Raw genomic sequence first — 25,611 nt, forward strand, 5'->3', positions numbered from 1 at the left:
ACTCACCAAGTCACGAGCACTGCACGCTGCAGCACGCACAGCGGCTCAGCGAGCCAGCCAGCAATGGCGCGCGCGTGCAGACGTGCAGTGCAGCTGTGCAGCCGTGAGTGAGGCCCGCCGAACCCCGACAAGTTGGCGCAGCACTTACCGCATGCATATATAGCATAGCCAGTGCTAGCTAAGTAGGGCCCGTTTGATCCGATTATGGATTCGAAAATCTAGATTTTGGATGGATTTTTAAAATCTGTATTCTGGACAAAATCTAGATGGACTTGTTTGGATTCCTAGATTCCAAAATCTGATTCCAAAATCAACCCCTGAGGAGCTTTTGGAATTTACAGAATCCAAAATCTAGATTCTGAAATTAAGCTAGAACCTAACCGGAGGAGCTCCGAATTTATTATGAAAATCCACCCTTATCCAAGCGGGCCCGTAGTCGTACCATAGCTAGCTCGGTGCATGCCGCCGACCGCCGTCCCCGCCTCCTGACAGCGCTTTCGGCAACAGAGCTACCCCCTGCCGGGCCGGCAGCGCCGCAGAGGCCGAGGGGGGACAGGGGCTAGTGCCACCTCCAAAACCAGCAAAGCGTCCAGCATTCCTCAGTCCCAGTCCTCACGCGGTCACGCCCTCGCCCCGCCCGAGCCGAAAAATCAAAAGCGTCCCGGCAGCGGAGCAGCCTCCGCCGATCGGGGTCGTGCGGGTACCTCGTCGTACTGCGCTCGGCTCCAGCGGACGGGCGCGTGAGCGCCCCATGCTGCTGCAAGGAGGGAGCACGGGGTCGGAGTCGGAGAGGCCCGGCTGGGGCACGGAGGATGGCAGCGTTTTCTGGCTGGATGCTGATGGAAATGGGGAGAACGCGAGGGCGCGCGAGGCGCGAGCCCTCTGGTGCAGTCGTGCAGAGGACACAGCAACACAGGGATGGCCGGCCGTGGAACAGTGGCGAGATGCCCAGATGGAGATGGGTGGCTGTACGACGCGCTGGATCGCGTTCCATCACTCCGCTGCTAGCCGTGTCGCCGTACACGAGGCGCACTACCAAGTGTCACATGTCGCGTTGCGTTTACAGCCGTCCATTGGCCATTGCTGCATCTCGTGACAGCTCCACTCACACTCTCTGTCGTCTCTGGGATAAAATAAAGGTAGCAGTGGCATGGCAGGACAGGACTCAGGAGCCCGGCTCTCTGGAATGTCTGGAGTCTCTGGACTGGAGAAGTGGAGATGAACAATGGCAGCGGCAGACCAGAGCTGACCTGTTGCTGCTGGCGCAGCAGGCAGTTTTTCCAGTTTTACAGCTGGGCACCTGATGAGAGGAACGGAAGCACCGAAGCAGGAAGCTGCCGTGGTTAGCTGGCCGCCGAAAACTTACCAAGGGTGAAACGGGGGTGGCCGGCGATGGCCGCGATGAATGTGGCCTGATGCGTCTCTCGGGACACAGCACAACGACACACACCACACACACACAGGGCCCAAACCTACACGGCGGAGAACAACGAACGAGTTGCCCGGCGCTCAAAATAAAATTTGCAGAAAAGTTTTGATAGTGCAAAAAAGAACTCATCTACTAAATTTTTTTATCAAACTCGCTCAAGGGAAATTAAGAGGTGTTTGATTCCACGGACTAAAGTTTGGTCCCTGTCAATGCAAATCGAATGTTTAGATATTAAGGGGGTGTTTGGATACACCCCCTAAACTTTAGTATCTGTCACATCGGATGTTTGGATACTAATTAGGAGTATTAAATATAGTCTAATTACAAAACTAATAGCACAGATGGAGTCTAATTCGCGAGACGAATCTATTAAGCCTAATTAGTCCATGATTTGACAATGTGGTACTACAGTAACCATTTGCTAATGATGGATTAATTAGGCTTAATAGATTCGTCTCGTGAATTAGTATAGGGGTTCCGCAGTTAGTTTTATAATTAACTCATGTTTAATCCTTCTAATTAGTGTCTGAATATCCGGTGTGACCCTCCTAAACTTTTGTATCCAAACAGCCCCTAAGAGTATTAAACATAGACTAATTACAGAATTAATTGCACAGATGGAGGTTAATTCGCAAGACGAATCTATTAAGCTAATTAATTCACGATTAGCACATATTTACTGCAGCATCACATTGTTAAATTATGGACTAATTGGGCTTAATAGATTCGTCTCGTGAATTAGCCTCCATCTATACAATTGGTTTTATAATTAGCTCATATGTAATCCTTATAATTAGTATCTAAATATTCGATGTGATAGGAACTAAATTTTAGTCCGTGGAAACAAACACCCCTAATCACGAGACGCTACAGCATGCTTTTCAAATTCTGAATAGAGTATGTCAAATCAATCTCCATCGATGGGTTCCCATCCAAATGATTTTGCGGGAGACACACCAAAGGGGCAAAGGCTGCTTGATCTTGATCCCTCTTTTGTCTGCCCACATTGGATGGCGCTCGCCTCCTCAGATTTGGCGCCCAAACTCTCGCGCAATTGTTTCCATTTAAAGAAATTAAATGGTAAATTTTGCGTGTAATTGTTTTAATTATACTTTTCCTTCAACTATTGTTAAATTTATTGCCAAAAAAATACATCAATACCAGGAGTTAATTTAGACATCTAAAACAACTACACACACTCATATGGACCACAGCGCGTGCACTCTATCCGTATAAAACATCTCGTCTTAGAGAGTCTAGGACAACATATTTAAACTTAAATCATATATGTAGGAGTATATCATTAAAAGAACAAATAGATAACCGAATAAAAACTTGAAACTACATGAAGAGTTCTACGATTAACCTGTCCAAACTAATCTACGCGAATAAAATTTTGACAACGCAAGTGCGAGTGGCCATTTTTCATCAGGTACTATACACAACTTGATGACTTGACAGCACAAAGCAACATTTCAGAGTGCTGGCAACTCCAGGTCAAGAATTTTGGGACCTCTATGCGTCGGCACATTCGTGGGGTAAGAATTGCAGTGAGGTGACCCCACCAGATTTCACATCCACTGGCACGGAGGGCAGGCACTGGCCTCAATTGCCTTGCCTTTTCCTTCAGTGCTCTAGTAGTATGGCCGAGCTCTTCGCAGTTGGTCCTCAAGTTGCCATTAGAATGAACGTGTACGCCTTGAGGTGTTCATCGACAGGGCAATGTAACCCGAGACTCAACGGAATCATTAAGAGGTTATATATATGATTAGGTCAATGGTTGTTGTCGCAAGAATAGTTTATGGTCCGTACCGCTCGCCACTTTGTTTTCCATATCCGTTGCCATCGTGTTTTTTAGGGAGGTTCTCAGGACACGGCCTTGCCCACCGCTTTGTGATATCATATCCTGAAAGTGTAACAGCGACAGGCCCGTTGATACGATTTTAGCAACCTCGATCCTGATACACGTAGTGATGGTCTGCCCAGAAAAGGCTGTCCACATGAACAGAGGGGGTACTGACGGTTTACCGTGCATACAAAGGTGTTCTGAAGAAAGAAACAAAGGGAGTTTTCAAGCTCCAAACCATGCATGACACCATGAGAAATCCATCACCAGGGTCAGTCCTTCCGGACTCCGGAGGACCTGTGCTACGAACAGCCTCCACTGGCGGAGAGCAACCCCACATTTAAGGCAGGGACACGACCGGCGGAACAGGGCACCGTCCTAACCAACCACCCGGCGGTCTCCGAGATGGCCGAAGAAAGCAACGGGATCGGTGGCCGGTAATCATTCGCGCGCTCGGCGTCATGGACGACCGATCGAGCGAGCACTCCAGCGTCCACCGACGACGACGGGGAAGGGAGGGGGTGCGCTCCGTGCCGGCCTCCCGCTGCTTCCCAACCAGAACGGAGCAGCAAGCCTGGAGCTAGCGCACGCCCGCCGCCCCGTTCGAACAGAACAAAGGCGGCGCACCAAACTCCGTGCGCCCCTCCATAACTCCCCACGCTGCAGCAGCGCTTACCCCGCAGTGCTAGGATCTCTACTCGGTACTCTACACGCACGCTCCCAGAACGTCTTGGCTGGACTGAATTTATTCAGGTTCTAGCAGCTTTTGCAAACGCAAATCTGTCATCACGATGGAAATCAATCGGTAACCGAAGACCGAAGTGCGTGTTACCTCAAGATCGCTCAGTATCTGTGACCGGAGAGCGAGTAGCGTAACCATACCGCCAGCCATTTGGACGGACGAAAACCCCTAACATGAAAGTATAAGAACACACCACACACAAGCGTTCTTCACCGCTGATGATTACTCTGAAGAAGAGTGCCGCGCCACCACCCCTGTGGCCTGTGCCGCTAATGATCTCTGTTTGTCGGTTGACACAGAGTTACGGGCGGGGGCGACGCCCTGATCTCGGTGGCGAGGGCGATGCGATCGTCCGCGACAGCGAGGTGCTAGATACTCCAAATCCAACAACCAGCAATCATGGAGCGGCGCCTATTCCCTGACAGCCCCCATCAAAAGACGACGACGACGCCCTCAAAGCTCAGCTCGATCACGGAGCAGCAGCAAATCAGCATGGTTTAGAGGGTAATAAGCAGAGAGAGCTTCAACGACACGGATCAATGCGCGCGCGCCTCGCCGTCGCCGTGCCGTTGCGATCAGTAACTGCTGTGAGCCCGGCGACGGCGACCGGTCCGCCCGCCGTGCCGCGCCATGGGTGGGAGCTGCTGTGCGCCTGTGCCGCCCGCCGCGAACTGTTGCGGATCGCGGCTTCAATTGCGGCGTCGACTTGACACGACGGGAGCGTACAGTGCTGGCTGCTGGGAAGGAAATCTCGAGCGCACACAGCCCAGCCACACGGGTAACCGAGTAGCGCTGTAGCGCGAGAAGAACTACTTCACTAGTCCTCTCGCTGTCATGGAAGGGAGAGCTTAGTTTTTGATTGTGGCGCCGCCTGCTCCTGCTCGTGTTTATGGCATGCTGTCAAAGCAAAGGTTACTCGATTTAGTTTGCGTGGAGGAATCTTCTGGCGCTTCGTTTCGACAAAGGTACATCCAGACCAGTTTCAAGATGGCGACGGCACTTGCACACCTACAGTTCCTTGCCTTTTGTATCTTCTTCAGGATGAAAAGATGTCTGGGATGTCTCTTCGCGGGTTAATTTCGCACGGATTAACCTGGAAATTACCATGTTTCAACAAGAAAAATGCACTGCACGTCTAAGAATTTTCAACTAATCCAAGAGCCCCAAGATATATTCAGACATGAATAATAAAGGATGGTAGTATGACAAGTGAGGAAAAAGTACCATTGGCACGCACTATGGATGTGCATTTTAACTTCAGTAAACAGAGAAGACTCGAGTTTTTGTCCGCATAGTGGCAGGTGTCTCCGTTGTACAGTATCTCCCAACATTTTTGTGCAAGCTCTACCGACACTTAACGAAGTTGAAAGCCCTAGCGAAAACTAGATTGAACACTAACTAAAAGGGGCAGTAAAATTCTGCATAAAGAAGACTGCATTATTATCTCCTACTGAAAACCAAATATATATCGCAAATGTTCCTTTGATATTTTTACCCCTCTCCAACAGAGTTCACAGCGGCGAATGCCATGCCACGCTGCCGCGTAAAAAATATGCAGCAGGATTCCGGCCGCGAGCCCAAGCAAGGAGAAAGAGAGGCCTACATGTCCTCCACGCCACGGGTCCACGGGTCACCAGCTCAGCCCAGCGCCGACGGCTTCTGCGGCGCCTGCTTGAACGCAACGGTGGGCGCGATCCGGGAGCTCCTGCTGCGGTGCTCCGCGACGAGCTCGGCGGCGAACCAGTCCAGCTTCTCCGCGTTCGTCTGCTCCCCGACCCGCCTCCCCTCGAACAGCACCGACTCGACGTTCCGCTGCTTCAGCATCTCGTCCGCCGCCGCCAGCAGCGCGCGCACGTTCCCCGGGGTCGGCTCGTACTCACCATCCGGACCGCACGGCGGCATGCTCTCCCGCTTCGCCTGATCACGCACCATTCCATTTTAATGGAGTTGATGCAGAGCGCGACGAAAACCAAGAACATAATGGAAGAAGAATCTGCTTGCTCACCTGGATGCGCAGGTAGTTCGACGAGCGGCATTGCCCGAAGGCGCGCGCCACAGCGTGGTCGACGAGGTCGGCGGCGCCGTCAGCGGCAATGCGGGCGATGGGGCGCGCCCACTCCTTGGAACCCCACCGGCGCATACGCCGGAGGTCCGCGTCGGCGGTGGCACCGGGGCCTCCGCCGGAGCAGCCGCCGATGGAGAGCACGAGGAGGTCCTCGACGCCGCGGACGAACGGGAACTCGTGCTTGTTGTGGAGGACGTGCGTGATGGCGGCGGCCGCCGGGCTGCCCATGGTGGGTCCCCCGTCCACTGCGGCGCAGGACGTGGCGCCGTCCACCGACGACACCTCGGCGGGCTCGAAGCGGCCGGCCTCGGACCACGCGGCGCGACCGACCTCGCCGAGGCGGAAGTCGTAGCTCTCGTTCTCCAGGGCGTCGGCGCGGGAGAACACCAGCGGCGCGGAGGTCTTGAGGTCGTAGCAGGAGATGAGCACGGGCTTGATGGTGTCCCGCAGGGTGAGCTCCTCGCCGAACGCGGACTTCATGGCCGCCTCCAGCGCCGCCGTGGGCTCGGCCAGCGGCCGCTTCTTGCCGCGGCAGAAGAGGGACGTTGAGGAGGAGCCCGCGGGCCTCCGGAACAGCCGCGGCGCGTGGTCCGACACGAGCCGCCACGTGTCGTCGGCGTGGAACAGCGGCGCGCCGCGCGAGTGCGTGGAGAAGAGCATCGCCGCGAAGACGCCCCCCGCGCCGGTGCCCGCGGCGAGGTCGAAGTAGTCGGCGACGCGGGCGTCGGGGTCCCCCGACGCGCGGCGGAGCGCGGCTTCCAGGTGCGCCAGCGCGCGGCCGGCCAGCAGCGCCCGCAGCCCGCCGCCGCCGCCGTCGACGCAGAGCACGCAGACCTTCCCCCGCTGTGCCGCCTTCCCCGCCGCCGCCGCGGCCGACGCCTGCGCCAGTGGCGGCGGCGGCGCCGCCTTGGGCAGCCAGAGCTGGTGCGGGTCGGTGTAGCCGAACAGGAACTTGCTCTCGAGGATGGAGAATATTTCGTAGCTGAGCTTGTCCGTGTCGGCGCCCCCGGCGTCGGCCTCCTCGTGTAGCCTCTCCACCTGCATCTCCTCCGCCTCGTCCATGTCCCCCCTCCTCTCTGCCGCCAATACTGTCAACCTCTCGGCGAATCGAACGGCTTCGGAAAGCAGGGAGCAAGGGACAGAATCTCTCGCGGATTCGCAAAGATTGCTGCCGCCAAGACCTGCCCGCCTTCTTGTCGCGCGCGAGACCCCTTTTGAAGATCGCAGCGGCCGGCAGCGCGGCTTACATGCCAGTCGCCGCTAGTGGCGGGCGCCTTTTGATCCTTGCGCGCGCCAGAGCACGCGGAGAAAGGAAGGAGCGCGAGCACAGAAAGGTGCGCGCGCGAGCGAGCGAGCGAGAGGGAGGGGATGAGGCTGGTCGTCCAGGAGGCGCGAGGAGAAAGAAAGAAAAGGGAAAACGAAGAAAGGCGTGAGAGGGAGCGGGCCGTCGACTCGTCGTCTTCTTTCTCTCCTCTTTGTCCTCTGATCGTGTCTCCCTGCTGCGCCGTAACGGATAGATGCACCCGGTGCAGGGGCCGCGCGGGCCGTTGCCGCGGCGCACGTCTCGGCCTCGACATCCGTGAGGCGAGGCGGACGCCGTGGAACGGGTCCAGGGACGAGGAGGTTGGCGTCGTCACGGCGCGGTCGTCACCTGGACTCGTGCTGGATTAAGCTAAGACTAATTAATCCAACAGCTGGGGCCAAAGCGGGGGAGTAATTAATAAGATTGATTCCAGCACGGCCGTTCTAGAGCCTGATGGATTAGCACGATCGAGGAGGAGGCGACGACGGCCTGCGAGACTCTGCGTGGAGCCGGTCCACGGCCGCGGCGCCGAGGAGCGCGACCATACGATGTGCCGGCACTTTTGCCTGTCGTGCCGTTGTACTGCCCGTTCCTTTTTTTTTTTCTTGATGAGAATCTGGGTGGGGGGCAGTATTTCTGCAAAGACTTGACAGCACGCGAGTGGCAGTGCGGTGTGCAGCGCGAGCGACTCCGTTCTCGCAAACTCCTAGGCTGCAGCTGCAGTGCCAGTGCAATGCGCTCGGGATTCAGGGCCTGCCGCCGCCTGCACGTTACACGTCTACCTGTCGCGTACGGCCCCGAGTGCAGCTTCAGGTGCCACTTCGATCGGCATCATCCACTGCTACGTTCCAGCTAAGCAGCAGGGCCTGCACAGTCAGCGCCAGCATCGGTTCCCGCGGCAGCAGAATCGACGGTCTACAGGACTCGGTCCACCTGGCGCGCGGACAAGAGCGAGATGGAGCCAAACAGGCAGGCCACCTGCCGCTGAGGTACGGACGGTCCACGGGCCCAAAACCCTCCTCCGGCTAAACGGCGGGCCGGGTCCCTCCACGAGGCGCCGCCCCCTTTTTCCCTTGGTCAAAACTCAAACGCAACGGGACGGCGGGCCGCCGGAAATGCTCCCCGCACGGCGCAACCACCGCCGAGTCAGCAAGACATTTCCGGGGACAGGGAGGAGGAAACTTTCCCTCCGCCCCCTCACTGCCATGCGGGCCCGCACCCTCTTGCTGACGGATGCTTGGGCGGACTGGGCAATGCCCTCCCCGCACCGCACCCGCCGGCGCCGCTCTACGCCGCCCCGTTCCGTTCCCGGCTTCCCGCCCTGATATGGACCGTACGCGGGGAGGGGAGCGAGTCAATGGCTCCGCGCACGAGTCCGTGCGGTCGGTCCGTGGTCCGTCCACACCGCTCTGGGACGCGGACTTTGAGTGCTGCCGCCTCTCCGCTCTGCCTGCCTGCCACCGCCTGCTGGCGCGGCGCGGCGAGGCGAGGCTCACGTGTGCCGCGGACATTGGGAAGGGAACAAGCGAGATCTCACGGGCGCGGCCGTGCATGCAGAGCGGCAGGGCTGGAAGCCGTTGTTGAGCTTGTGCCGTAGTACTGCTGCCGCCCGACGCTCCATGGTCAATGTGCAGAGTCAGTATGGACAGGATGATGGGCCTGAGGGCAACCCTGTTGTTGCAACTCGCAAAGTTTGCGGCGCATCAGTTTTACTCGTAAACACTTGGCAGTTGGCAGTTGGCCCTTGGCCGCCTACGCCCTGGTGCTTGAGTTCTGGCCGGGCGAAGAGCTTGCGTGCACGGCTGATTTTGCGGTTTTTCTTTGGACGGAGTATTGTTCACCTCACTTCATGAATTACAAAAAAACTTCCGTCGCTAAGATACACGATTTGAATGGAATATACGTTGCTTCATGCCAGGGTAACCTACTGGTAATATCCTTGAACGGGTAGTAGTAGACAGGGACAGGTACCTGGACATTCTACTACACCGTTTTGCAACGTTCATAGGGAGGATCGGATCACTCGATTCCTCCTGTTGGAGCCACGCTTAGGCTATAACAGGGGTTAAATTTTAACTCCTATCACATCGGATGTTTAATACTAATTAAGAGCATTAAATATAATCTAATTACAAAACTAATTGCACAGATGGAGGTTAATTTGCGAGACGAATCTATTAGGCCTAATTAGTCCATGATTTGACAATATGGTGCTACAATAACCATTTGCTAATGATGGATTAATTAGGCTTAATAGAATTCGTTTCACGAATTAGCCCAGGGCTTCTGCAAACTCATATTTAGTCCTTCTAATTAGCATCCGAACATTAGATGTGATAAGGGCTAAACTTTAGCCCGAGGATCAAACACACCCTTAGTCTAGGGATGGATTCAGATAGAATACGCATGAAATCGAATTCGGATAGCACTATTTACCACATTTTAATTCAAATTTGGATACGAATACGAATCAATCGGATACGAATACGAATACAAAATGAATAGGTCGAATTCAGATTCGCATTCGGATACTTACTCGACTTGGAACATAGCGTCATATCGAGTATCAATTTTCTTTATCGATGATTTTATAGTAGATAAAAAATTATTCTATAAGTAGGGAGTAAATTATGAGGATAGCACACAATAGATAGCTTATTGAAAATAATATATTTATTAATAAATATTCTAATAATTAAATATATATCAAATGAATATCATTTAAATAAATAATTCCATAAATATATAAATTAATTAATAAGAAAATAAGTACATGAATACATATAAATATAATTTATTCATTAAATAAAATAGGATAATGTATTTAAAATTAATATGATTAGCCACATTAAAATTAATTAAACATTATCATTATTCACTATATACCACTAGTAACATTAGACTAACATAATTAGTTATTTCCATATTACTAGTAATATTAGACTAACATAATATATCACTAGTAATATCCCTATTAACGTTTTAGGCGGATACGAATACGGATAATTCGGATTTCCAGACAATCATATCCATCCCAACCCTTAGACACGTATCTGCTATTTGGAAAGTTAGATAGGGACCTTTCTTTGCCCGGAACAGGGCCTGCGCTGCTGTTTTGGACACGTAGTCGTTGGAGTCCCGAACAGAACCCTACTGAAAACCCAGCGAATGCACCAAGCGCTCCTGCACTTGGTTGGACCGCTTCGTAAGCGAGAGCTGTTGGCTCAGGCTCGCTCCCAGAGCAGCCCGGGTTTTTCCTAATGGGGGATTTGATTGATTATGGATCTGTTTAGCAGAGCTTCAGCTCGAAAAAATAACTCCAGATTGATAGATCCAGCTAGCTTCTCCATAGAGCTGCTCCACCGTTGATATGAGATTTCAAAAAGCGTTTGGTACAGCTCCACTCTTGTCTTTATCTCACTGGCAATTTGGGCTCATGCATCAGAATAAAAAAAGAAAAAAAACGTCTTCTTCCTCACAGCATTGGGTGCGACCTCGCATGGGCGCTGTGTCACGGTGAGTGTGCCCTTGCGCACGCGGTCGGGTGCGGCCTCGCCGGGGCACTGCGTCAGGGCGCTGGCCAACCATGCGGGTGGGGCTTCGGTGGGCGGTCGGGGCACGGCTACAGCGGCACGAGCAGAGAAGGGCGATGACGCTAGCAGAGGAAGGACGACGGCGTTTCGCACGAAGAAAAAGAAAGCTACGAAGAAATAGAACGAACCAGTCATTTTCCACTAACAAATGGCAGTGGTGGGTAATTTCCTCCAACTCCACCAAATTTGATTTCGTGGAGCACCCCCTGAGGTGCTCCACCAAATCCATGGATCTAGGGGTAGATCTACCATTTTCGTGGAGCAGATATGTGGTGGAGTTGTTGGATCTAAAACCATTTGGTTGAAAAATCTAGAGCGGAGCTGTTTTTGAGGATCTGGAGCTGCGTGGAGCTCTGCCAAACACACCCTATGAGTAGCAAATTAGGTTAGATGTCATGTTGGGGCAGATGCCTTTCCGAGCTTCTGTCCTCTCCACTGGGCGTCGCCCATGCCTTCCACTGAACAGTGCCAAATGGGAGCTCCAGATTTTCAGGCGGGAGTGGAACGCGAATAATGCACGCTCTCAAGCATAGGTTGCGAAGGACGCACTCCCTCGTCGACACGATTGCAACTTTGCAAGTGATCACACCCTATTCTAGTACGGGTATGGGTATTCTATACTATACTGCAGAAAGGCAAACCAGCACTTGTAGACTTGTGCATCCTGACACTCTGATAGCACCCTTTTGTCGCCCGTGTACAAGCTTTTCTTCGCGCGCCATTGACAAACGCCTCGATCGTCAGGCCGTCAGTGGCTCATATCATATAGGTTCTCTCTTCTCATTCTCATGTGCGCTCTACGCAAGTACGTATGGTGCCGTCTCCTTTCGCACGCACCAACTGTTCCACGCCACACACGGGTTTTTGTTAAACAACAAGTGCTGCAGAATAATCAGAAGGGTGTGCACGGGTGCTGAAGTGATGAACAGTACTGGCCGTATCTTTCCTTCCACACGGCACTGAAGTCACTGATGAGGGGGGCATGGCCGGCATGATTGAGATCAACGCATCGGCGACGAATAAATTCGCGCGGGCGAGGTCCTGTTGCTACGTCGCCCGTCCGTCCCTTCGGTAGGCCGTACGTCGTAATCCCTGTACAGGCAAGTGGCGCGGATGGCCCTCGGCTTTGTTTTTAAAAACCAATCAACAACCTGCAAATTCCTCATGATTGTTTAGTTATGGGGGAATACGAACGTATGGCATAGCCAGGGAGAGAGACAGGTCCACTCACCCCGCACGTACACGTACACTTGGTTTTCTAATTACAAGGCCGGAGTTCGGTGGGACTACATGCATGGCAACCTCTCAGAGCAAAAGGAATAACCACGATTAGGAAAATCCATGATGATGCTTAACTGGATGATGCCAACGAGAGATATTGTAATTCATGGATACAGTAAGTTTTGTGATTGATGCGGTTGGCTGTGCATCAACAAGTAGTGCATGTGTTATTCACCAAGGTATTGGAACAAGACGAAAAAAGAGCGTACGTAAGCATCTACTCTAGACCACAAAAGCCGGTTGATCAAGGCAACGTACCATTGAAAAAGCTACCTAGGTGATGGGTGGAATAGCCGACAAGATGATAGGTGTTCACTCAGAAAGCTAGACACGCTCTCCATAAGAAATTTAGCGGCTAGTTGGACACGTCCATTCGCAGCACCGACGATGGACAAAAAAGGAAGCGGAGACAAACAACTACGGCCCTGCTGCCATCTAATAAAAACCGTGATCTCTCGTCTGATCGACGGGCCACAAATTAAACACCAAGCTCGACCAGTGGTTTGTAGCGCAATGGCGGAAGAGATCGAGGTCGGCACCTCAGGGGACGAGCTCGCCCTGTGTGATGCTTAGACCTCAGAGGGAAGCGAAGAATGTCACATTGTCACTGCGTCCATGGCGATCGGGCCGGTATTGGTCAAATAGGAGGTAGCAGGAGGCAGCAGAGAGAGAGAGAGCCTAGGGCCCGTGGACCGCGCGGTTCGATCCGTCCCGATCGAGATCCTAACTGACCAGCCCAAAGAGCCCAACTTTAGGCCCAGGACTAGTGCTCTCGGGAGTATTTTGCCGTTTTACGATAAGCTGTACCTACCTATTTGTTGGTGTCATATGGTACACTAGGACGGGCGGCGCGGCTTGCCGCGCCCGCGCTTGCTACGCGCAGAAGAGCTGGGACGTGCATGGATCGGTTGGGATACTGGATACATGTAGAGAATCCTATAGAAGAGAGATATGGCACCAAATTTTTAGCATTTTTCACTGTAGAATTGAGATAATAATGAAAAAGTGGAACCCACCAAATAGGTGGGAAAATTGAAATAGATGGAACAAACCAAATTAAGAGTTCCCAATGTTTCTTTTTTGTTAAATGAACAATGTCGTAGTAGACCAAAATTTTGGTTATCAAGGATAAACTGAGAATAAAAAGGACGAAGAAATAAAAATAAGAAGAGCAAGTATGACCGAATTTTAGATACAAATGATATATTTTAGATACAAATGATATATATTAGATGATCTTGTTTTTTATCCAATATGGTTCGAGTAACGAGGCCATTAAGCTGACATGAAAATATCAATGTGGAAGTACGGAGCGTCAGAACCATAAAAAAAACTTGACATGAAGCCAGACTATGTACCTTGCTGCACAGTTGGGGTCTCTTTTAGCAGCTGGCAGCCAACTCTGCTATCTGCCTCTCTGCATATCAATATTAACCACCATATCATGAACTATAGGGCAGCGAGCGATGATAGTAGGCCATGAAATTTTAGAAAATGGGTGCATAACTCACATCGGTTGATATCCTTGACACCAAAGCAAAAAAACGTGAGTTACAGCCTCACAGGGTACAGAGGTTGCAGATGGCTCAATAAAGCTATGGTATTTCCCAGTAAAGCATCATTGAGAGCTTGAGACCATATCCTAAACTGATGTGGTCAGGTTTTAGGACAAATCTTGGTTTGATTTTTTTTCTCTCGACCACACAAGAGCTCCCTATATTATTACATCAAGAAGAAGGAAGTGTGACACTCTCGTTTCATGAGGATAGAAAATCCACATAAATGGACGCATTCAGTAGAGCAGTAGCAATGTGTATTTCCTCTAGCAGGTGTTGGCCCCCTCTGAATTTGTTGTCAAGCTCCACCACTACACAGAACGCATGAACTCGACATCTTGGAAAGCCTGAAACATGGAGAACGGTAAGATACATTTATGCTATTCATAGAGAAGTAACACACAAAGATCTGGTACTAAACAAAATGAAAATTTGGTAGGGAACCCTAGCCGCGGACCAGACCCTTGGCAAAATGTAAGTAAAGAAATAAATAAAAGAGCCCATAAATTTCCTGTACTCTGTAAATCAAGTAAAGAAAGGGCAGGAAGAGTATTTAATGATAATTACTTTAAGAAGCATCGTTCAGAGATGCAAACTGCAGCATACAGAAATAGATGTAAGCTGCAAATGGATTCTGAACTTTTCTATACTGGAGAGCAAAGAAAACTCACTAAGTATAATTAGTAAAAGCCATACTTGTGACTGCACTTGATTTTCGCATGTAATTGTTTGGTTTTTGATGAAGTCATCACTTCAATCCATTAATGAGGCAAGAGGCATCAAAACAAATATGATCCAGAGCACTGCACCCTAGCTCCCCATTAAATCATTCATTGAAGTTCACCTAGCCTTATAATTCTTTAAAGTATGACAACACATCTTTAATATTTCAGAGTTATCCTTAGGCTACACACTTCAAATATTTGCCATGCTCAAGATGAAATGGAGCAAGAAGAAAGAGAGGTCAGAACAGTTATTCAACTTATGTAATTACTTTGGGTTTTTCATGGATGCAAAAGCATGATAGGCTGCATCTGTATTGGTTGAATCAGCTATATGTGCATATATCGGCTTCTCAATTTCGGAAGGCTTCAGGCTTTATCTGGTAGCCCAGGTAAGGAATATCTTGTACAGAGCATATTTTTTCAAATCTGCAGGCCACACAACAACCTCTGGGTCAGGCATAAGCACTAATATATTTAACTAATCAGGAGGGTAGGGCTCAAACCTGGAACTAAGAAGCTAAATCATAAAAATGGAGAGAGCTCTGACCCATTACATACCTCTGTAAGGAATGCACCTGCAAAAGAAGGCACACTGAAATTATTTAGCAGGGAAAAAACTGTACAGACATCATAATTTGGGGAAGAAATTATTTAGCAAGCTGAATTGGAAACCAACTGTGTCCTGATTCCTAAAGCAGGCAAGCAATCAATCTGGGGATGGAAAAAGAATGGCAACAACGGGAGAGAGGAGCACCAGGACGTGAGTTAGCGGCTGTGTTGATGGAAACATGTGCGGCATGGGGATGGAGCCGCGAAGGACCTTGCCCACCGTGAAGAAGAGCAGAGATGGAGGCCGAATCGATGGGGGCAGCCTGCCTGTTTCTGCGGTGGCGACCTCTGTTGCTGGGCGTGAATGGGACGCCGACGCGGTGACAGGAGTCACTGGGGGTGGGTATCACCAGGTGGTAGAGGACGGCATCAAGATTGAGTAGGAGCGTGGGCTTGTAGGAGTGCAGCGGCAGTGTAGAATCCAAGCTGTAATGGGAGAACAAGCACGGGTAAGAACATTTCCAATCAAAGAGGCAACTAACCTACCAGCCTTACTGGTTCCCAATGGCATTAAGCAACCAGGTAATATCACTTGATCACTCATTAAAACAACGAATGGTCCTTAACCAAATTAAACTTTAGTAGACAGAATTACCATCTCTAGCTTCTGTCCACATCTTTTCAAAATTTCAGGGTATTTTCCTTGATTAACATGCATGACAATTTTAATCTTAAGTGGTTAAGTAACAAAAGTTACTTAAAAGGTATCTAAGCATTGCTAAGCATAGGATGGTTACTAATTAATTGAACAGGTGGCAAAGATGTCCTACAAACAAGGTGGGATCATGCACAAGAGTACGTTGCAAACAACTCCTAGACTTAATGCATAATAAAAAAATAACTAATAATTGGACTCATGAATAATAATTTCTAAAAGTAGATAGACTTAGATGCACCGGGGCTTGCCTTGATTCACAAAAAAGTTAGTATCCTCTGAAGATCCTTCAACACAAGGGACCAATTCAACAACCTCTTCAAATTCCTGAGGTTTTTCTGACAAATCCAAGAAATCCACCTCCGAGGCTTCAGTTTCTACAATATGATGCATGCCATAGTTAGAGATGCAAAACTTTTTGAAACAAAAGACTATACAACTTATCTTCATGATAAAGTTGCAAGCCAACACTAATCTACCCATAAAGATTAACCCACAATTTAATTTCCTTTTAATTACCTAAGTTAAGCATTTTCTTTTATTTAGAAAAGCATTATAATTAATTTCTAATCTGAAAAACTTAAATCCTATGGATTAATAAATATTTGTGAATAATAAAGCATTATTCAGAATTTTATACATTTCGTAAAGATTAAGTATTTATTTAAATACCTTAATCAAAGGCATTAATAAATACTTAATTTTTTATTATTTTATCCTAGGGTTTAAGAATTTTTAATGCATCAAAGAAAATAAAATACACCTACAAATTGGTTTCACTATATTTGGACAATTCTATAAATTATAATAAATTAAATATGAAAACAGGATTTAAATCTATTTTCTAAAACTCTAAATCAACATTATCCCGAAAACCCCCTTCTAGACTTTTCTCACGCACCCCCGGCCTACCCCCACACACTGACACGAGGGGCCCAGTCAACAGACCAACCCTCCGACCTTGACCGAGGGTCGGCCGGCGGGTAACCGCGGCGGCTCGTCGGCGGTGAGGTCCCTGGCAACGGGAACACCCCAGCTCGACTCCGACACCTTAAACACCTTAAACAACTACCAGAACTCCGGCATAACTCTGTCCACGGCGACGCCCTGAACCAAGAGGCGGCTGGAACCGAGGAAGAAGACGGCGGTGAAACGAGGTTGTGGTAGCTAGGGTTGGACGACGACTATCGGGGCGAGTTCAGTAGCTCGAGGCGATGGCTCTGGCGAAGTGGACTAGCTGGCAATGGCGGAGAGCACCGGCGACTGGGAGCGCGGTGAAAAACAGAGTGACCAGGTGAAAGGATAACTCCGGCGGTGGGAGCGGTAAATATACGAAAATTTCACCGCCTTCCCGAGCGCCACCTCCTGCCTGCTTGCTCGCTCTTGTGTCTCTTGCCTGTGCTGGCGCGTGGCACAGCAGCGCTGCTCTTGCCATCAGCGGCAAGCAGCTGCGTCGCAGCCGGCCGGTTTTGCTCTTTCTTTTCTTTTCCCCAATTTCACCCGAATTTCAACTCCAATTTGCGACCAATTTCCAATTCAGAAGTCACAAAACCCCTTAAGCAAACTTGCAGAGAATCTTTTGATCTACATTTGATCGATTTGCATCGAGGTCAAAAGATCACTCCATCACTGTGAATTTTAGCCCCAAAGTAGAGCTAGGGTTCGGCACTGTTACAGTTCAATTGAAATCGCCATTCAGTTTCGTCAGAAACCTACAGGAAGCCCGATGCTTCAACTTCAAGCTCCATTTCAACCATTCAAACTCGGTTTATTTTGCCCAACAACTACTATAACTTGTTAACCATATGACAGGGATTTCATTTTGCATGTTAAAGCCCGACTCTACATACAAAATTTTCTAAAATCTCAAGCCAAAGTTGACTATTTTTCACTGTTCTTGGACTGAAACAGATGTTGCATTCAGTTTCGTTATTCAAGCCGAACAGTGCAGGATTCCAACTTTGAGCTTCAGGAAAAATTCGAATTCTTCTTTTCTTTGTCCCACAACATGCTCAAAATGTTCACTGAACATCATAGTCCACTTGGGATCTAAAGCCTTTCACTATATATATGAAAAATCTTCCAGAATTGAATTTCAAAGTTGCATACCTGACACTGTTTTCAAACTTCAATCAGTTTAGCAGCTAAGTTGGAAACTGCACTACTTTCAAACTTTGAACCCCATTTAAAAATATAGATTATTTGTTTTCTCTGACCGATAACATATCCAATAAATTCACAGAACATCCAAGTCCACTTGTGACCCAAAACTTTCCAAAGCTTATATGAAAAATATTCTCAAAAATCAATTTCCAAGTTGTCAACTTGCCACTGTTTTTAGACTGAAATTTTCAGATGTGGAATAGTAACTTCAGGTCAGTCACTTTAACTCGGAATTTGAGATGCCTATGGCTTGAATTTGGTCTCCAATTTGATTCCTTTGAATTTTAAATACCTTCAAGGCTTGACTTCATATTTTTGTCAAATTTTTCCAAATTTGGATCTTGAATTTGTATTTTTGGTCAAATTTGACCCAAATTTGACTTTAACCCATAATACCTCCTTTCCATCCAGATTTCACCATTAACACTTCAATGATCCTTCTTAAGCTATTAACAACCTGGTTGTTACAAAGATTGCCCTTAAAAAAGCTCCCAGTTTTCAAATTGAAGATCAGAAGTTCCAAACAGGTAAACACCCAAGTTTGCAAGTAATCAAATTCACCATTGGGTATATTTAGTGGAGTACAAAGACAAAACAATCCCTATCTACACCATTCAGGTGTTCAAAATCTATAGCCAAAGAATTATTTTGCTTACCATCCATTCAGCACATTTTAGAGCAACTGTATAAAAAACTACGATGCAAGAGTATAAGACATGTGAAACAAAAGCAATGGATGAGCTATTATTTTTCCTCTTGAGTTTAGTTGGTTATAAGAAAAGGACTAGATTTGGTTAGAGGCCTTTCGGGTCAACTGTAACGATGTCCAAGTATTGGGAAATAGCCATAATAATAGTGCCCATTATATATCAACTGGGTACCAGTATGCCGGCTGGCAAATATTGGTGCATCAGAGCTCACTATCCATTTGATTCAGAATACATAGACGAAAACGGACAGCAAGGGATGTGCAAAACTCATAACAGTAAATCTAACGTCACCTTATAGTGTAACATTAGAAAAACAATAGTTTCAAAAAAAACAATTGAAAAATAAGGAGCAAATATCCCTCTGTTATTGTTTGTTTGTCCTCTCAGAATCCTTGGGGTGGAAATTTCAAAAGTCAGGCCATCAAAATGTTAGAAACTACCAAGATTGGCTACATGAGAATTAAATTACTAGATTTTTTAATTGAAATACTTTAGATAACACACAAGTATATATCGAGGTAAAATTTATAAAGTAGTATATTAACAAGCCCATCAATCCCAACAAATCCGAGAGCAATTTCTACTTATCCAAGCAAACCCTAGAAGAGCAAAAAAAAATCATGTCAAGAATTTGTTAGAGCAACTCCAGCAGACCCTCTAGACAGCCTCCTACTCTAAGTTTAGAGAATCAAGTAAAAAAACACACTCCAGCAGGCCTTCTAATTGGCTCCCTATTTTGGGGAGGCCTCCAAATTTTTCCCTCCATCCTCCATTCCCGGGGGGTCTCCAGGGTGCCCTCTATCTATGGGGGCTATTGCTGAAGTTGGAGATATTTTTGTGCCTCTAAAAAAATAGAGAGAACCCCGTTTGATCTCGAGGGGCTTTAGTTTAAGGGCTATTACTGGAGTTGCTCTTAACAAAGGAGGGAGGTTGTGGAGGGATGACTTGCTTAAACTGCCCTAGATTATTGATCCCTGATTTAAGAGGGTGGTCTGCGCATGAATAATTAGGGTTTCCCAAGGCTTATGGATTCAGATTGCTTTATTATTACTCTACGAAAAGTCGAAAACTAATAGGCATGAGATGCGTCCTTCACCTCGAGGTTACGGATGCCGCGGGACGGAGCGGCAGCACCGGCGCAGCGGGGCGGAAGGCCTTGTGGATCTCCAGCCCTCTTCCGCCCGTGGACACCGCTGCCGACGATCCAGAGAAGCCGCAGCGGCGGCCGAGCACCGCCAACACCGATCGCATCGCCACCATCTCTCTTTCGTCCCTTGCGTCTTCGGAGTTCGGACTGAGGCTTGTAGGATGTGGCGCGGCGTTGTGTTTATTAGCAGGATAGCTCCAACTCGGTTTGGTTGGATCCACCGACTCCGAGACCGAAACCAAAGAAGGTATTGATTTTTCAGGTTTTATAATTCAGTTTGTAATCCAGCCCATGATTTTCTTTCAGATATCTAATAAAAATCTACACAAAACCTTCTCCATCGATTCCTCTCTAAACTGCAAGGAAACCACCCATAGTTCTAGTTTATCTCGGTCGCCATAATTTTATCATTCAATCTTAACAGATATGTAAATATGCTCATACGTTGCTACACACGAATGTGATATGTACATATTGCTAAATATGATTTTATGAAAATATGATATATTGTACACTATTTATGCTATTTTACAGAACAGTTCTTGTTCTTTGTTTGAAAAGAAAATGGGGGTATGAAAGCCATGCCAGATGTAAGCTGTCAAAGATAAATGCGAAGAACTAAAATTCTTTTTTTTTTGCGGGCAGAAGAACTAAAATTCTGGGTGTGAGTAGGTTTTAATTTTCACTTCCTCTTTCTATAAGAACAACATGTTCAAGTCAAAGTAGAGTGATGCTGGAGTGCTCGTCTCTATCTGTTAAATGCCTGCACTACCTGCAAACTATTTTTTTTTATCTTGAGCACAGTTTTTACGCTCATTAATTACAGAGAGTAGCTTCGAGTCTCAGACCACGGTTCGTAAGCAGCAGTGCAATTGGCTCAGCGGTAAAGAACACAGGCCAAACTGGCAGTCTGCTAACACATTGACTAATCCCTTCATGTATTGCATACTACTGCCATTTACATGGCCAGCCTAACAGTCTTGCATCAATCCCTAGTTAACGCGAGATCAACATTGGCGGCACAAACTAAGCTTCCTGAATCTTGATCTAGCCTATGGAACGAGAGCAGCTTTGAAACTGAAGAAGTCCTGCGACATCTGCTCGAGGACCATGAGTACAGAGAACACACCCATCCCAACGAGAACAGGCTTTGCACTGGTCAAGTCCACTCTCTCCCTGTTATCTTCCAACAGCTCTCCGTCTGCAAGTCCGGCACTTTTGCCAGACAGTTTGGAGCCAATAGCCCAGGCCATCAGTGGAGGGAGAACACCATACAGGATGGTCATGCAGTATCCTCCCTGAACATTTGTGCAGGATAGCAGTGCAGAGCAAGTCAATGAAGAATGGGATGCTATGTTTGCTCCATTTTAACTAAGAATAGATGCCACATGTTTTGATGTACACTTACCGCGATGTCAGTAGCTATGGAGAATGAATTTGGGACGGTAGCTGCGATGACTATGGTCGGGACAACCACGATTCCGGTGGCGATGTAGCTGAGCCTGTTCTTCTCCAGAATTGCTACCACACCAACATCAGGATGCCCGGATCCATCTTTCTTGCGAAATGCATCGATGCCTTTGTTGATCTTTTCCTGCACCCACCCCATGTCTGATCAGAACCCTTCACATATTGTTCCTAGAAATCGCTTGGCGGCCTACTTATACCTTTATATTTACATGTTCTTTGGTTGATGAAGACACTAGGTCGGTCATCTGCTCGATGAAGAACTGAGAAGCCCCAAGCAGCGTTCCGATGAGGGACGTCCCGACGGCGAGCAGCGAGAAAGTCTCCACCACGGTATAGCTCCATCTACAAAAATCAAAGAACTCTATTCACGTGACTGAAATTGAATGCCTCGGCATCGGCTGCCTGCATGTTCTATCTAAACCTGAAGCGTTGAGCAGCGATGCAGATTGCCGAAAAAGATGCAGGCACGTTCTTGGTACCGCGGCGTCCTTACTCTGCCTTTAACATGTCCTGAACGTCAAACCCGCCGAGGTCCGTGGCGAGGCCGAGCGCGATGTCGTCCCACACCAGCAGGGACACCAGCGGCACGAGGCTGCCGACGAGTATCGACAGCCGGATCCTCGCGAGATCCCCTTCCAGGTACGCGCAGATCACTGCGAAATCGGCGAAGGTTCAGTACCTTCCAAGTGATAGGCTAGCAGGTCTCTGAACGGTTTCGGCGACATGCTGGATCGGGGTAGGGTGTATACCTGGTGCGATGTCGTGGAAGACCAGCGTGAAGATGATCACGGGCAGCGCCGCCGGGACCTGCTCCCAGTTGGCGTTCGCTGGCAGGCTCAGGCCACCGCCGATCGCCACTGCTGATACCTCAATCGTCAGCAGTAAACCTGTTGCGACAGACAGACAGACAGATCGTGGTTAACTGGTCAGACGATTTCATTTCCTTAATTTATATTTAAGCTAGGGTTCATGAATTGATGACGATCATAGTAGTACAGAGGTTGCCGATCGGATCACGTTGGTTGGTCACATCACGAATGTAATAATAAGGACGAACACATGGAGAGGCGTACATGCTGATAATTCTGCCTTTACTTCGGCACAGTATTGGTTGCCAGTACATACCTTGGGACATGGGACGCCTCAGTTGGGAAAAACTTTTTTTTTTTTTGCATATGAGAGCATAACATAGCAGGTGGTACACTAAAAAGACACCGGAATAAACAGCGGGGTCTCAAAAGCTAAGATTCGTTGCCCCGATCCGTGTTAATGCAGATCTAGGAGCCGGCATTGATGCACGCATGATCAGTTTGCAGTAATGGCAATGGCAGCTCATATCGACGGCACGGCATGCAAGTCTGTCGTCCGGACACGTACGTGGGATCGCGAGCAGCAAAGTACTTGCCTATCATGACGAACGTGAGCAGCTGGTTCACCCGGTCTGTGACGCCCGTGCCGCCGCCGGCGACGAGCAGCCCGAGCGCGGCGGTGAAGGCGGCGCCGGCGACGGGCTCGGGCACGCCAGCGACCAGGCGGGACAGCACCTCGCCGGACTTGGACGCGTAGGCGACCATGGAGGTGTAGGACAGGAACAGGTAGGCGACGGTGGCCACGTGCCCGCCCCACGCGCCCAGCGTCTCCTGCGCCATGCTCTTCACGGAGATCACCTCCAGGTCCTGGTTCCCGTCGCCGCCGCCGCCGTATAAGCTGACGTCCTTGCCCCGCCTCCGGCGCAGGTGGACGTTGATCTCCGCGATGAGGAGGGCCTCCGCCACCAGGAACGCCCAGCACGTGACCATGCACGCCGCGCTCGGGATGAAGCCCTGCATCGAACAGTTTGGCAACGGTCAGTGCTGCTTTCCTGACGAAATGGGCGTTGGATCGGATCAAGATCAATGCAGATGTTTCTTTTTTGAATGAACAGAAGATCAATGCGGATGTTTCTTCCGTTGAGGAAATGTTTCCAGTCCCAGATCGATGAATCGAGAGCTCGGCGTGGGGAAATTAAACGCCGCGTACGTTCTGTTCATGGTGCCAACCAAAAACGAACAAGATGCCACCGATTGAATAGACAAATTCAGTTGGTTTGGTCATATACTCTGCCAGGATACGCTAGTACTGTACCGGCGAGTGATTATTCAGACTGGGCCACGCACTGTTCTCTACTCTACTCTACTGGTATTGTACTGTCACTGTTGCTGTATGAATCCACCATTCATTGCTTGGAAAGAGAAGAGATGTTGTATGTAGCTGGTCCATCGTGTCAATTACTGATACTGACAGCAACGTTGATAATTGGGGAAATCATTGTCCTGGCAGCATGCAGCATCTTTTCAGCAGGTTCGTCGCTGGTCGTTGCAGCTGCCCGCAACTTGCGGCAGCGCGGGTCGTGGAAATGAATTCCGGCGGCGGTGGTGATTCAGGCTGATCTCGCGCTGGAGGGGGGCAAAAGAGAAGAACTCACCGCGGGCGCCGTGCGCTGCGGCACGGCGAGGATGCCGGACCCGATGCTGGTCCCGACGATCAGCGCCACGGCGCCGGCCACGCTCCCTCTCCTCGCGCCGCGGGGCGGCGCTGCCGCCGCGACGGCGTCCGGTCCCGCCGCGCGCGTCCCTTCAGCAGCTACCACAGGGCGCGCGTCCGCGAACCCCGGTGGGACGTCGCGCGCCCCCTTGCCCGCGGCAGCCGCGGCGCACCATTTGGCGCCGCCACCGCCGGAGAGGCCTCTCGGTACGTGGCGCGCGCGTGCCGCCGGGCAGCCGAACGTGGCGCGGTGGGCCTTTGGGCGTGGGCACAGCGCCGCGTGCGCGATGGCCACTTGCATTCGTGAAGACGCCGAGGACCTTCTGTGGAGCGCGCCGTCGCGGCTGGGCGGTGGGTGCTCAGGCTGACGAGAGGGGGGAGTCGCCGCCCGGTATATTCACCGGTTGCTGGAGTGGCTGTGGATTCACCTGTGGGGAATCTCCGAGCTCCGGTGGCTGCGGAGGGCCGGGTTGTGGTGGACACCGCAGTAGCTGACGGGCACGGCAGTTCGGAGATTCTGGACCAAGCAGAGGCAGGGTGCGGCGAGAGCGGGATCCGTGCGTACCAACTGGAACGAGAACGATGTGTTCAGGTCCGGTCCGGACGTGCTCTGTTTTTAGTTTGTGGTCGTGTGGCGCTGAAAAGATGTTGACGGGGACGAGTCGGCGGTTGGAGTCGGAGGGGACCCCGTCCATGTCCATGGTGTCCCGGTGCACCGAGGACCCTAATGGTGATGTTGCATGTTGTCATAGTTGCATTTCACTGCAGGGTGTCCCGTTTAAACTGAACGATCGTCATTGTATCGAACTAGTCCATCAACCGTGCGGGAACTAATGTTTTCAAAAACTATTATATTGAAAATTATTTAGAAATTGAACTCCTAGCTAATAATTAAAATTGTTTACCTACTACTCTCTCTTTTTTTCAATATTTCAACATAATACTCATATAGATTATATGCTTATTTTTCATCCGATACTTCAACATTATATACTCATTTTTCATCCGATTGTAATAGGATTTATTAGTAATTACTCTATAAAATTTTCACCCACTAACTTTTCACTTTGCATTACAGGTATATGCTTGAATGTTTAATAGACCATAAGTTTGAGCTATAATTTTAACATAAAAATATATATTCGCATCACGTCCTCTATATCTTTATAAATGGTGACACACATCATGTGTATATACCTTAATTATTATATCATATACCAATAATGTAAGAAATAGACGATTTAGAATTACATATTAGTGTATATTGTTAATTAAGGTGATTTGGATTCAAATTTAGTGGTACCTCATGTTATTTTTAATAATGACATAAATTGGTAATATAGATGCAAATTTAAGGGTTACTTTAAGTTATTTTTAAGTATTAATGGTGGGCAATTTAGTTGCAAATTTAAGGGGTTATTTTAAATTATTTTTATAATGGTGTAAGTGGGTAATTTTGATGAAGATTAGGGGTTACTTTAGTTTACTTTATATTTAGTTTACTTTATATAATGACAGAGTGGGTAATTTAGATATAGGATTTAGAGGGTTACTTTAGGCTATTTTCATAATAGTATAGGTGGGTAAATTTTTAGAAAACATGATGGATCCAATGGCTATGATGATTTGAATCGATAGATGGCCAGATGTTTTGTTTTTTTAAGAATTTTTAGGATTTCTCTCTTTTTCTAAAGTGTCGACCTAGGATCTTAGTTGACTTCACTTGGAAGCTTTAAAAGGAGCCTGCAGAGCTTTCAATTAGTAATAGTAAGATTTCAACCTCTCGTGACAGTA

At 48.8% G+C, this 25,611-nt stretch overlaps 2 protein-coding genes and 1 long non-coding RNA gene across 4 annotated transcripts; all 3 read right to left on the minus strand.

The window, feature by feature from the left end:
- Positions 1-5,227: 5,227 nt before the first annotated feature.
- On the minus strand, positions 5,228-7,561 carry LOC117839229 (patatin-like protein 7). The gene is made up of 2 exons (XM_034719511.2): positions 6,023-7,561; positions 5,228-5,934 (listed from the first exon to the last, which is right to left on the minus strand). Exons 1-2 carry the CDS (start codon positions 7,142-7,144, stop codon positions 5,656-5,658), a joined length of 1,401 nt encoding a protein of 466 aa, XP_034575402.1. The 5' UTR covers positions 7,145-7,561; the 3' UTR covers positions 5,228-5,655.
- Positions 7,562-13,435: 5,874 nt separating this feature from the next.
- LOC117839230 (uncharacterized) lies at positions 13,436-20,094 on the minus strand. 2 transcript variants are annotated; one of them, XR_011897251.1, is made up of 7 exons: positions 19,774-20,094; positions 16,056-16,181; positions 15,295-15,575; positions 15,044-15,115; positions 14,810-14,966; positions 13,771-14,162; positions 13,436-13,676 (listed from the first exon to the last, which is right to left on the minus strand). It is a non-coding gene; the product is annotated as an uncharacterized lncRNA (long non-coding RNA). The 2 variants fall into 2 exon arrangements; XR_011897250.1 differs by having other exon boundaries at positions 15,044-15,575; positions 19,774-20,092.
- A 483-nt stretch (positions 20,095-20,577) lies between these two features.
- LOC117839228 (uncharacterized) lies at positions 20,578-24,385 on the minus strand. Its single transcript, XM_034719510.2, has 7 exons — positions 23,759-24,385; positions 22,700-23,117; positions 22,044-22,181; positions 21,788-21,947; positions 21,492-21,636; positions 21,233-21,418; positions 20,578-21,122 (listed from the first exon to the last, which is right to left on the minus strand). Exons 1-7 carry the CDS (start codon positions 24,116-24,118, stop codon positions 20,877-20,879), a joined length of 1,653 nt encoding a protein of 550 aa, XP_034575401.1. The 5' UTR covers positions 24,119-24,385; the 3' UTR covers positions 20,578-20,876.
- Positions 24,386-25,611: the final 1,226 nt, after the last annotated feature.

Source organism: Setaria viridis, chromosome 9 (assembly GCF_005286985.2).
Source record: "Setaria viridis chromosome 9, Setaria_viridis_v4.0, whole genome shotgun sequence".
NCBI lineage: Eukaryota > Viridiplantae > Streptophyta > Magnoliopsida > Poales > Poaceae > Setaria > Setaria viridis.